The following is a 13,495-nucleotide window of genomic DNA, read 5'->3' as shown; positions in this document are numbered from 1 at the left end:
GAACACGTGCACGCCCTGCTCCACCATGTCGGCCAGCGCGCTCGTCGCATTTGACTCACCGGTAGGGGACGACGTCGAACTTGACCCCGAGCCACTCGTCCTGCATCTTGGCCAGCGCGCGCTCGAGCGCGTGCTCCTTGGCGGCGTGCTGCTCGATGTCGGCCAGCTGCGCGCCGAACACGTGCACGCCCTGCTCCACCATGTCGGCCAGCGCGCTCGTCGCATTTGACTCACCGGTAGGGGACGACGTCGAACTTGACCCCGAGCCACTCGTCCTGCATCTTGGCCAGCGCGCGCTCGAGCGCGTGCTCCTTGGCGGCGTGCTGCTCGATGTCGGCCAGCTGCGCGCCGAACACGTGCACGCCCTGCTCCACCATGTCGGCCAGCGCGCTCGTCGCATTTGACTCACCGGTAGGGGACGACGTCGAACTTGACCCCGAGCCACTCGTCCTGCATCTTGGCCAGCGCGCGCTCGAGCGCGTGCTCCTTGGCGGCGTGCTGCTCGATGTCGGCCAGCTGCGCGCCGAACACGTGCACGCCCTGCTCCACCATGTCGGCCAGCGCGCTCGTCGCATTTGACTCACCGGTAGGGGACGACGTCGAACTTGACCCCGAGCCACTCGTCCTGCATCTTGGCCAGCGCGCGCTCGAGCGCGTGCTCCTTGGCGGCGTGCTGCTCGATGTCGGCCAGCTGCGCGCCGAACACGTGCACGCCCTGCTCCACCATGTCGGCCAGCGCGCTCGTCGCATTTGACTCACCGGTAGGGGACGACGTCGAACTTGACCCCGAGCCACTCGTCCTGCATCTTGGCCAGCGCGCGCTCGAGCGCGTGCTCCTTGGCGGCGTGCTGCTCGATGTCGGCCAGCTGCGCGCCGAACACGTGCACGCCCTGCTCCACCATGTCGGCCAGCGCGCTCGTCGCATTTGACTCACCGGTAGGGGACGACGTCGAACTTGACCCCGAGCCACTCGTCCTGCATCTTGGCCAGCGCGCGCTCGAGCGCGTGCTCCTTGGCGGCGTGCTGCTCGATGTCGGCCAGCTGCGCGCCGAACACGTGCACGCCCTGCTCCACCATGTCGGCCAGCGTGCTCGCCGCCGTGCGCACCACCTCCGCGCCCACGAGCTCGCTGATGCGCGCCCAGTGGCGCTCGCGCATGCCCTGCGTGGAGCGATTAGTTAACTTCCGTAGTGCACAGCAGGACATTTACTGCTCGAAATATGGAGCAGCCTGACTGGGGTGGTACCTCGACCTTACAGAAGATCACAGCAAAATAATACTGTATTCAAGGAGTATTGTGTTACTGTTGGTGAGTAAGGTGACCAGAGCACCTGGGGGGAATTGGGGATAGGGACAGCAACGCACTTGCAATGTCGCAGACTTCTATAAGCTACGGTAATCGTTTACCATCAGGCATTTGTTTGCCGACCTAGTTGTATAGAAAAAAATTACGATGATAACAATGAAAAACACAACGATCCTCTTCCAAAGCTTCCAATATTTTTTTTTAAGTAAAACTTCTTTACGCACGCTTGACTTGGGGAGTAAGCTGACGAGAGCGTTACGAAAAGTGTGATCGGGTGAAGCGAACGAAAGTTGAGAGGGAGATATAAGTTAGTGGAGATAGAAAGAGAGTTAAGATTCGTAAATTTTACTTCAGTAGTGTGGTCTAAAGCACTGTGGTCGAATATAGAATCATAAAAATCGGTAAATTTTCTTATTCTTGTTTATAGGACAGAAATGGTATGTAGTAGTAAGCCAGTACCTTGTGTCTAAAGAACTACAGCTTCTGTTCAACTATTTTTAATACAACTTAGAAATAGGACTTATATATTACATGTTACGAATATATTAAGTTAACTGCGGTAGGGCACGGCAGGAAATTTCCTGCTCAAGATATGGAGCAGCCCGACTGGGGTAGTACCTCGACCTTACAGAAGATCACAGCTAAATATGCTGTTTTTAAGCAGTGTTGTGTTCCTGTTGGTAAGGTACCAGAGCACCTGGAGAGAATTGGGATAGGGTCGGCAATGCGCTTGCAATGCCTCTCGTGTTGCAGACGTCTATAAGCTACGGTAATCACTTACCATCAGGTGAGCCGTACGTTTGTTTATCGACCGAGTTGTTATAAAAAAAAAATTAGTGTCATTAAACTACAGCTTGTGTTAACCCTGTACAATTATACCAACAAATTGCTTTCAAGTCAGTTAACAGCTTACAAAGCAACTATGCCATGTCTAAAACGAAGTCATTCTAATCAACACAAAGGTATGTTTATATAAAACCGCTTTATAATAACAGCTATTATACGCATTGTTCACACATGCTCGCCGTGCTCAGAACAATACGTGTGCAAATACGAGGGAGTAGTTTAAGAAAACTTGAACTTTGTTGAGTAATTTTTTTTATTAAGTTAAAATAGCAATTTGTAATTTATGTTATATAATGTCGTGTTATATAATGTTATGTATGTGTTGTCATTATTAATGTTTACTGATTTACTGAGGTAGGGTACAACAAGAAATTTCCTGCTCACAATATGGAGCAGACCGACTGAGGTAGTACCTCGACCTTACAGAAGATCACAGGTAAATAACAGTTTTTAAGCAGTGATGTGTTCCTGGGGTGAGTAAAGTGACCAGAGTTCCTAGAAATTTCCTGCTCACAATATGGAGCAGACCGACTGAGGTAGTACCTCGACCTTACAGAAGATCACAGGTAAATAACAGTTTTTAAGCAGTGATGTGTTCCTGGGGTGAGTAAAGTGACCAGAGTTCCTATGATTGAAGAGCCATTTCACAATTTTACGCTCTGCAAGTTTAGGTAAATTTGGTCGCATCGCGCGAGTCGTACGAGCCGCGCGATCTTTGTGCTAGTACGTATAGCGTGACAACCAAAAGACCATCGTGATCATTTTCTGATGTATAATAAAAATTATAACTATGGTATAAAATGTTTTTTACATAATTAATTTGTTAAAAATTTCAAGTATGTTATATAACAACAGTCAATAAATTTAAAATAAAATTAAAAAAATCAATTTTATGAAACAATTTTTTTAAATTGATTTAGTTTTTTCAGTTTACGAATGAATCTAATATTTACGATATGAATAAAAAAGCATTTAATGACATCGACACCGACAAACATATTAATTAACAAATAACAAGACAAACAGATTGAAATGCCTATTTGTATTGATAGTGTGAGAAAAGAAAATTAAATTATACATTTGTTTACAGAAATTATCATTATATTATTTTACAGTCATTTTCGGTATATGTTTATTTTATTTATATTTTATTATGAAAGTATCAAATGCGTTTTATCCGCTATAACAACAGGCGCTTGGCGCGTGTGAGCGAAAGAGACGGCTGCGCAGAATTTGGCGTGGACCTTACCTCTAAGAGCGCTAGCGCTCGACTGATTTACCGGGCTTGATGCGTGGCAATATATACTATCTTTTTATTATTTAATATAAAATGTATTAAAAATAATTACATCTTTTAATTATTTTTTTTGTATTCCTTAATGATGTAAGTTTACTTTGATGAAGATAGTTCGTTAAAATTTCTTAGTTTTCTAAGAGAAATATCGCTTTTAAAATTGTACTTATTTGGAAAATATTCGTAACTTTAAATTTTTTTTATCGTTTAATAGAGATACAAATGGAATAAAAATCTATGATAGTGGACAACAAAATTATATTCCACATATTATGATATTTTTTTAAAATGGTTTCAACGTAGAGGTTATTGAAAAGTAGGACTTCAAAGTATACATTGCGACCGTTTACCCAGGGAGGAGGCTGATGAAAAGGTTAATAATTTTATACACATAATATAAATCAAAATTCTGATCTGACTATGGATTACAACAAAGGTTGCTCTATTATATTTCAAGAATATAAATTACATTATTGCATCCAACACTGAGATTAACGACGTTAAAATATTACAATTTCGCGGATTGTTACCGATTTTTGTGAAATGGCTCTTAAGAATGTATCGTCTTGAGGTTGTTTTAAGGTATTTTTATGTACAATCCTTAGATCCTGAATCTCTTCGAATATTTACATATCCCAACAGAATGTGCAACATTTTCTGTATGCTTTACTTTATTTTGTTAGTTTATCAACATCCTCACCTTATTACAAATAGCGCACAGTACTGGAAGCAACTGCTTAAACTTCTCGAGCTTGTTCCGCACCATGTCTGCTATACGTTTCGCGCCAGGAAACTCAAAGAGCTGCTTGCCCAACTTGTACAATAGCTTCCACCACGCCTCTACATCTTCAGAGATCTGCTCCGCATCTAGTCCCAGGAAGGGCCCATGATACCTGAAATATTTTTACGTTTTTGTGATTAGAGTCGGGTCCGTAAGATAAAATTTATGACTTGTTTTGAAATACAAAGATATATAAAATTTTCTTAAATAGCACGACGAACGAATAGCAGAAACGCAAATATCCTGAATATAAAAAGTACCATTTTTCATATCCATCATAGAAGTCGTACGCAGTGTGCCACAGTTTGTGGAATGGCTCGATGCCAGCCAACATTGTCTGAAGACTGAAGTACACTGACACTTCCTGCTCCAGAAGCGTCTCTTCATTTATTATCTCGTCTGCTTCCCGTTTATCCTCCTATATATTTATCACATATTTTTACTTAAACACAATCTCATTAGTGAAAACTACGTTTAACTACTAATAGTGGATTGTAAAAACACAAGACCTTTAAAGAAAAAATGTTTTTGACCATTACCGATAAGTTCTTAAAGATGTCGTCAACTTTCCCAACCACCTCCCGCAACAGATCCAAGTTGAGCAAAGGCGGGTCGAACCGACGAAATTGTTCCAATTCCTTCTCGTGTTTCTTCAGCTTCTCATCGAAAATGGCTTTTCTACTTCTCAATTTATCTTCCGCCATCGTCTTCTTTGTGTTGAGAGTCTTCAGCGTTAGGTCGATCGTTTCCTCCATATCCAGAGGCCAGAGAAAGACACGCGTGTTCAGGTTAATATCTTCAACTACATGTTAAACCAAGAAATAAGTATAAACCAAAATAAATATTGTTAATACGACGAAGAAATATGACGACCGCTCTGGTGTGATGATGCGTGTGCCTCGTGTGACGGTCGCGGCTTCGATTCCCGGTCGAAGTAGAATATTTACTAGCGGACCACTCAAACGTTGTTTTGCCATATATATTATTAACCCCCTTAATCCCCCCCCCCTTTTAACTTAGGGGTATAAAAAATAGATGGTATTCGATTCTTAGTCCTACCCAATATGCACACAAAATTTCATGAGAATCGGTCAAGCCGTTTCGGAGGGGTTTAACTACAAACACCGCGACACGAGAATTTTATATGTTAGATTTATTATGGAATATATATATTTCCAGTCTGGTTGTTAGTCTTCGTGGGTCTCCCCACTGTGCCTCAAGGAGCACGTTAAGCTGTCGGAACCGGTTGTTATCATGAACACCTGACAGCGATCGTTACTCATAATAGGCATGATATCGGCCAACCCGCATTGGGGCAGCGTGGTGAATTAAGCTCTGATCCTTTTCCTACATGGGAAAAGAGGTTTATGCCCACCTGTGGGATATTACAGGCTGAAGCGCTTATAACATGAAATTATATTAATACAAAATTTACAGTAAAACATTGACATAGGTCAGCAATGGATCAAATCAGTGATGCTGCTCACATGAAAGGTGGGCGTGGTCGAGCAGGAACAGCACGTGCGCAGCGGCCGTGCGCGCGCGCTCGCGCAGCTCGAACAGCGCGCAGTCGCGGCAGTCCAGCACGTAGGCCAGGAGCTCCACCAGCGCGCCCGTGCTGTCCGGGGACTCCGACGTACGCGCTGCCATCTCCTCGTATGCATCGCAGATGCTGTGCACACATTCAATACAAATCACAAATTAGTTCATTCAAGTAGGCATCAAAATCACTTTTTAATCTTCATTTTACTTACTTGAACTATATTTCTTTTAATTAATTAAACATGGTTTAAGGTGAAGCTACCGCCGATTAGACCGACCGAGAAGTATTGACAACAAAGTCCATCGTAACCCTTTAAAAAAAACTATTTGTACAATCATATTCAATAATTATCAAAAAAAAAATGGTCTAACAAATTTCTAAAATGATCTAAAGAATACCGACATTGTACTGAATAGCAAAATGGTGCAAAACCAAATATTTCCATCTGCTAAAGGGAAAATGCTCGAAGGAACAACTTACGATCTATTCCACTTCCTATTGACATTGATAAAATGGTCCACAATGTACTGACGAAGACCGTCCACCACATTCCACAAAACATCGTTGATAGGCCCACAGTCCAACATAATCATGTTCAAAGGAATATCGCGCCGAAGGAACGCGATCTCATCTCGCAGCTTTTCGTACATGTAAATACGACTTGAAAAATCCTGAAAAAATGTGTTTTTGTGTGTGATCTTAAACCATTTAATTTTGTACCTGTTGTTGAATAATCATTAATCTCATGCCTAACTTGTATGAATTTGTCCATGCGTCTTGCGTTTACTAACCTTCAAATACGGCGGTGGATCTAAAGCAAAAAACTTGAGGAGATCTTGATGAGCGGTTTCATCGAGAAGATAGAAGTACTCCTCGTACCTGTTGAGGAAGCTCACTGGACCAGGACGGTTTAGGTTGAAATAAGTAATGCAATTGTTCACTTTCTTAATCATGTACACCTCGTCAGGGTATACTGACGTAAGGTATGGCTTTGGACGATTTACTCCTAAAATAAAAACGGTATACGTTGAAAGAGAAAATGGTATGTAAAATGTAGGAGATCCTAATTATCAAGCAAATCGATTAAAGATATATACCGGGATACATGATGCTATCGACGCTAGGTAGCTGATTGTTCACGTTGATGATTGTGTGGAACCACTTGATGATCATCACGCGCATATGTTCCAGGGTGGGATCGAAGTTGATGACGGTGGAACCGGGCTTGCCAACCACTTTGATGCGGAGGAGGGGACGCTTAATATACGTGTAGTCTTGATACTCTTGTCCGTAATTGTTACCTTCCTGGGATAGGATATTTATTATTAGACCAAAAATTATAATTCTTAATTAGTTAAAACTTTTGTTCGCGACTTTCAATTCCTTTCTAGGCAGATGGTAAAAGTAACACGTATATATGATCTTAGAGTTTACTGCGCATCATACTAACCCAATAATAAGAAAAGTATTCAGCAAAATGATCCACACTCCTCTCGACTAAATCACGAACTTGTGTTGACATTAACGCATGGATACAACTGCAAATATGTTAAACGATTAATTTTCTACCTTGGTATCAATCAATTTAATTTGCATAAAACTGGAAACTCAAAGAAAATAAAAGTTACGACCACTTTTAGTATTAATGAGGCCATTATCGTATTAACATTGGCATTGCAAGCAAACGACTTGACTTCTACGGCAAATATAAAAGGATTGTGTAATGATTAGAATAAAAATAAGTAAAATTTACCTGAAAAACTTCTCAACCTGAAATGTAGATTCCTTTTTCTTCTTCGATACATAAATTGCCCAGTGCTGTCTCATCTTAACCATCGTATCAGCTACATCTATCAGCCAGTTATCTAATAATTCCGCTCTTGTCTCGGCGCAAAGCTGGTTGAGACGTTCCGTGAAATCAGATGGATAGTGAGGAAATGGCTGATCGGCTTGCATTTTGTTCATATCACAGATATACATGTTTTGATATCTAAAATGTATTATATATTCATTTATTTTATTTGAACGTAAAATATTTATCAAGGATAAAATTGAATTTTGTTACATGTTTTGTTGCACATCATTTTTCGAAGAGAATTTTAGAATTTTACTTTTAGACAAACAATACGATATGCTAACCTCTCCTGCCACATTCTCCTAAGCTCTATCAAAATTGGGTTCCCTTGATAAAATCGGTAGAACATCGAATGTTTCGCGCGAACAACCGCACTATGCCACGGCAAGGGTGCACGTACGCAAAGAGCAGGCCACGGCGGCGGTAAGAAGGATATACCAAGTCTTTCCCTTTCTGCTGGATCCTCCAAGATATAAGCGAGAAGGCATCTAAAATGAAAACGTTATTATAACTCTGTTGTTGAGATGACGCTTCGCAGAGAAACAAAAATGATAAACAATCGCAGGTTATAATCAAGCCTCTATTAACACTTTTTTTTTCAAGTCACTTAAGCTTATCTAACCTTTGATGTTTAAATTTTAGTATCTCACTGAAGTTTTTATGTTATTTAAATTGCACCTATGTGGTCATATTAAAAATATCATCAGAAAAACTAAATATTTAGACGACATTGTGAGGCATACTGGCTAACTTGACAGATCAAAAGATTCAACTGAGGTATGGCACAGCAGGAATTTCCTGCTCAAAATCTGTAGCAGTCCGACTGGGGTAGCCTCGACCTTACAGAAGATCACATCTAAATAATACGGTTGGTGAGTAAGGGGACCAGAGCTCCTGGGGGGATTAGGGATTGGGTCGGCGACGCGCTTGCGATGCTTCTGGTGTTGCAGGCGTCTATAAGCTACGGTAATCGCTTGCCATCAGGTGAGCCGTACGTCTGTTTGCCGACCTAATGATATAAAATAAATAAATAATCAAATTTTGCATTAGCGAGGATTTCGTTTTCTCTAAAAATCCTTAGTGTTCTAAACAATAAAGATTTTAGAATAATCATAAAAGGAGGTAGTCCGGTTTAAACACTTCTAATGCCGTCGAAGTCTACCCGTAAACTCAAGTCTCATAATGTTGAAATATCGAGCTCCGCAAAATAAAAATAAAAAACAAGGTAAATATTCCATTTTAAATCATTTTAATAATAAAACAAATAGCTTACCTCTTCATAGCGATCAGAAAGAACTCCCGAATGTCTGCTTCGTTTTGTCTCACACAAGCCTGGTACGTCAGCACCATGAGCCTCTTTTTGATCATCACCGTCTGCTTGTCCACTCTTGTCTTCGCACGTTCATACAAATGTTGTGGAAAATCAGGAATGTGAGGCCCGGCGAGAGACTGTTAATTTATTGATAATTTTCTTAATTAAGGTACTTGATCTATTGAAGCATTTCTGTGCTACGTCTTTGTACCAGTCTACTATCAAATAAATGATCAGCGAAATTAAATAATACATTCTGCTAATCTCTTCAAAAGTCCTATTCATTTTACATTAATCCCAGAGCCTTCTAAGAATCCTGCCCAAGTGCATTAAAGTCGATTTTGCTAATAATAATCTTATATATAAAATTCTCGTGCCGGACCGATTTTTGTGGAATTTTGTGCGCATATCGGGTAGGTCTGAGAATCGGCCAACATCTATTTTTCATACCCGTCAGCCATAAAGGGGAGGGATTAATACCATATATCAACAAAAGCAAAACAACGTTTGCGGGTGCAGCTAGTATAACAATAGCCATAGCTATTCATTAAAAACATCGGTGTACGACACCTATTTGAACAAATTTCTCAGTGTTTTTAGCGTAAAAATAAAATGGTTACCGTAGTTAAATAATATTGAATCCTCTCAAGCTCCTTAGGATGTATGTATCTATAATGTTCCTTTTCTGTAATTTTCAAAAGCTCCAGCTTCTGCTCGTCAGGGTCACGAGGTAACTCAAACTCCAACTTTGCCAAATGTCTATTAGGGTTGAAAATACACTCATATTAATTTTGTCAAATTAGTACTTTGCTCCTGAATGTACTGTATAAATAAACTTCCACTACTAAACTGGGTTGGGTTGGCAGACAGTTCTTGAACTGACATTTTCTTATGAACATATTAAGTGATTTAATGAGATAATTTTTGTAAAATGCATTAACGAAGCATGTTAAAGTAAAACTTATGTACGCTTGACTTGGGTAGTAAGCTGGTTAATGCGTGACGAGAGCTTTACGAAAAGTGTGATCGCGCGAGGCGAACGGAGCAAGAGAGAGAAGTGCGAGCACACATTTTCATTATCTCTTTCTCTCATAGCCAGCTACGGTTCGTATATCTAAGACATAGTGTAGGCCTATGGTGCAGAAATTTTACTCCAGACGTGTGTGTTTAGACCACACACTCGTTTTTATAAAATAATAAAATTTTATGATCATCATTCACCCCTAAAAATAATTGGTTTCGTCAGCCTGTATCATCCCACAACTGGGCATAGGCTTCTTTCTCCATGTAGGAAAAAGATTGGAGCTTAATCCACCGCGCTGCTCCAGTGCGGGTTGGCGGATATATTCTCTACTATGAGTAACGATCGCTATTAGGTATTAATGGTAACAACCGGGACCGACGACTTAACGTGCTCTCCGAGGCACGCTGGAGTAACTTACACGAAGAAATATTTGCACATATACAATATCCATCCATAGCGGGATTCGAACCCACAAACGGTCGGTATTTTAGGCGACTACTCGCACCTCTGCACCAGAGCGGTTTTTGTCAAATGGTAAATTACATACATAATATGGTTGGTACCTATTATAACTTTATCTTTCAAATTAATCTTACTGGTAGAAAGGCACATTGAGCATATTATTTAAATATAATTAACAAAAAGGTACTTTTTCAAAGCCTCCTGCGCAGCGCGTTCCGCTTCCTCTTTTTCCTTCTTCTTCTTCTCTATTCTTTTTCTTTTCGCCTCTGCTTCAGCTGCCTTTCGTCTTTCATACGCACCGGAAACTAAGTCTTCTAACAACACCAACCCTACCACAAAATATCATGTCAATTAAGTATTCAAAACTTTACTTACAGAAGTTATTTTATTTTCAAAAGTTATATCAGAAGGATTTTGTTTTTTGTTTTTTGTCTATTTATATTTTACCTTTGGGTAATTTATTTTTATCCCTTTCTTTCTTAAGGGCCTCCTGTTTTTCTTTTTCTCTCTCGGCCCACGACTTCAACGGTGGAAACTGGAGCTCTCCATTGGGTCCCAACGGTCCATAGAGTTGTGGCGGCGGTCTTTTTTTCGGCGGCATATTAGCAATGCGCATCATTTTTGTAGATCTCGTATAGCAATTACCTTTTGACCAAAATTCAATTTAAATTAAAAATTAAGTCTAATGATAAATAATATTTGACTAATTAATAATTTATTAATAATTTGACTAGCCCGTTGGCGCAGTTTCTAGTGGCCCTGATTTCTGTTCCGCGGGTTGCGGGTTCGATTCCCGCCTGAGTGAGCCTTGAGTGAGGTGAGTCCGCCTGGGTGTAATATTTGTATTTATATATGTATTATTTCTATGTATATTTATCAAATAATTGTGTTTGCTCGCAAACGAAAAAAAAACCGACTTCAATTACATGGAAGAGTAATACAACGTAGATCGACGAAAAAATAGTCAAGTAACTACGCGTTATCAAAGATTACTCAAAAAGTAGTTATCAGATCTCAATAAAATTTATATGTAACCACATAATAAACATCAGCTTTTGATTAAATTAAAAATTATCAAAATCGGTACACCCAGTAAAAAGTTATTGCGGATTTTCAAGAGTTTCCCTCGATTTCTCTGGGATTCCATCATCAGATCCTGGTTTCCTTATCATGGTACTAAACTTGGGATATCTCCTTTCTAACAAAAAAAGAATTATCAAAATCGGTACATCCAGTAAAAAGTTATGCGGTATAATACAACGTAGGTCGACGAAAAAAGCGTCAAGTAAAAACGCATTATTAGATATAACTCGAAAAGTAGTTGTTAGATCTCAAATAAATTTAAATGGGACCAATTGGCACACACCACCTTTCGATTAAAACAAAATTTGTTGAAATCGGTCTACCCGGTCAAAAGTTCTGATGTAACATACATAAAAAAAAAAAAAAAAAAAAAAATACAGTCGAATTGAGAACCTCCTCCTTTTTTGGAAGTCGGTTAAAAATAGTATAGTTTCAACAGTCGGCTGTTACCTGTAACACAAGCATTAAGTTGCTTACCATAGGAACAGACGACCGCGTGTGGTATGTTATATGATATTTATTTGTTTATTTATTTATTATTTATAATATAGTTCATGGTCTCTTCTAATCGAATGGCATCTTTCTTAAGTAATGAATAAAAGTTGAAATTAAAACATAAGTAACGTCCATATTCTAATTACCTATGGAGTCAACGGGTTTCGCGTGATTGAAACTATCTCTATACGGAACACCCCTCGTCCAAGACTTCGCCTGCACCAGCGGAGGAAATTCGCTGCAGCCGCCTTCGCTCTCACCTTTGACAATAGCCATTTTCGTTATTTATTACAGACACTACTAAGCATTAAATAGATCTCATAATAATACCCTTATATATTTTCATGATTGTTTGACTTAAATTTCGTAATAATATAACGTAATTTTATATCATCATCATCATCATCACATCAGCTTACGGGCGCCCACTGCCCCAGTCTCCCCTAATGTTATCCACGACGATCGATCCTATCGATCCTCTATGTTCGCAACACGCATCCAGCGTATTCTATATATAATTGTTATATATACAATTGTTAGTCGTGTCTGTCATTTGAGAGATTTGGCGTAATCGCCACGCTTGCCAGGCGGGTTGGCGATCGCAGTTATGACCATGTATTTAGAAGGCGCTGCTGCCCACCCTCTGGTGCTTTTATATATATATATATATATATACTAGCTGATCCCGCAAACGTTGTTTAGCCATATATTTTATTAACCTTCTCAATCCCGCCCCCCTTTATAACTTAGGGGTATAAAAAATAGATGTTGTTCGATTCTCAGACCTACTTAATATGCACACAAAATTTCATGCGAAATCGGTCAAACCGTTTCGGAGGAGTTTAACTACAAACACCGCGACACGAGAAGTTTATATATTAGAAGATATATATCATTTTATATGCATAAGCTTTATTTTAACTTTCCTTAACGTACAGACTTTTCTTGCTAAGTTTATCACAATTATCTTAGGATTAAGTAATTTTTATATAAAAAAAACGAGTGTTCTTTAGAGTTTTAGACCACTCGGCTGAAGTAAAACATCTTTAGATGGAGCATCTAACATCACCCTCTCAACTTCCGTTAACCTTTCCTAGATTATTAGATATATCTTCTACCCGTCTGAAGCCAGTTAAGGTCAATAGTTCGTTTATTCACTAACAAAAATATTTGACTAAAAAAAAATAGTTTATTTCAGATTAAATATCCATAGTTGTTTCAATAACAATATTTAGATATTTTCACTATGCCTACAACGAATGAACGAATTTCGTGAGACGAATCTTTTGAAAAGAATGCATACTTACCTTCTGGGTAAAAGCTTTTAGCGGCTCGCAACAGTTGGCTGTCCTTGTCAAGTTCATGGTCATAGCCAGCTCGTGGCATCCATGGCAACCCAGGCTGTTTCCTAGCCGGGGTCGTCACGAAGCGTGAAGGACATTTCTGACCCTTGTTCGATGGAGGCGCTGGTCGTTTTCGATCGCGACTTGTCAT

The 13,495-nt window shown here is 39.9% G+C and overlaps 1 protein-coding gene across 1 annotated transcript in view; it reads right to left on the bottom strand.

The window, feature by feature from the left end:
- LOC123657484 (dynein axonemal heavy chain 3) overlaps positions 1–13,495 on the bottom strand; it is a 53,455-nt gene extending 39,960 nt beyond the window's left edge. Inside the window, exons 1-17 of the mRNA XM_045593027.1 lie at positions 13,309–13,495; positions 12,148–12,261; positions 10,871–11,068; positions 10,611–10,752; positions 9,558–9,696; positions 8,899–9,074; positions 7,910–8,113; positions 7,524–7,760; positions 7,221–7,308; positions 6,868–7,075; positions 6,562–6,776; positions 6,251–6,441; positions 5,715–5,899; positions 4,767–5,029; positions 4,488–4,645; positions 4,147–4,339; positions 935–1,161 (exon numbers count right to left, since the gene is read on the bottom strand). Of these exons, the coding sequence (XP_045448983.1) occupies positions 935–1,161; positions 4,147–4,339; positions 4,488–4,645; positions 4,767–5,029; positions 5,715–5,899; positions 6,251–6,441; positions 6,562–6,776; positions 6,868–7,075; positions 7,221–7,308; positions 7,524–7,760; positions 7,910–8,113; positions 8,899–9,074; positions 9,558–9,696; positions 10,611–10,752; positions 10,871–11,068; positions 12,148–12,261; positions 13,309–13,495 (3,125 nt within the window). The remainder of the gene's footprint in view (positions 1–934; positions 1,162–4,146; positions 4,340–4,487; positions 4,646–4,766; positions 5,030–5,714; positions 5,900–6,250; positions 6,442–6,561; positions 6,777–6,867; positions 7,076–7,220; positions 7,309–7,523; positions 7,761–7,909; positions 8,114–8,898; positions 9,075–9,557; positions 9,697–10,610; positions 10,753–10,870; positions 11,069–12,147; positions 12,262–13,308) is intronic.

The sequence above is a fragment of the Melitaea cinxia genome, chromosome 10 (genome assembly GCF_905220565.1).
Source record: "Melitaea cinxia chromosome 10, ilMelCinx1.1, whole genome shotgun sequence".
Lineage (NCBI taxonomy): Eukaryota > Metazoa > Arthropoda > Insecta > Lepidoptera > Nymphalidae > Melitaea > Melitaea cinxia.
The sequence above is the reverse complement of the archived record's forward strand: the minus strand, read 5'-3'. Positions and strand labels throughout refer to the sequence as shown.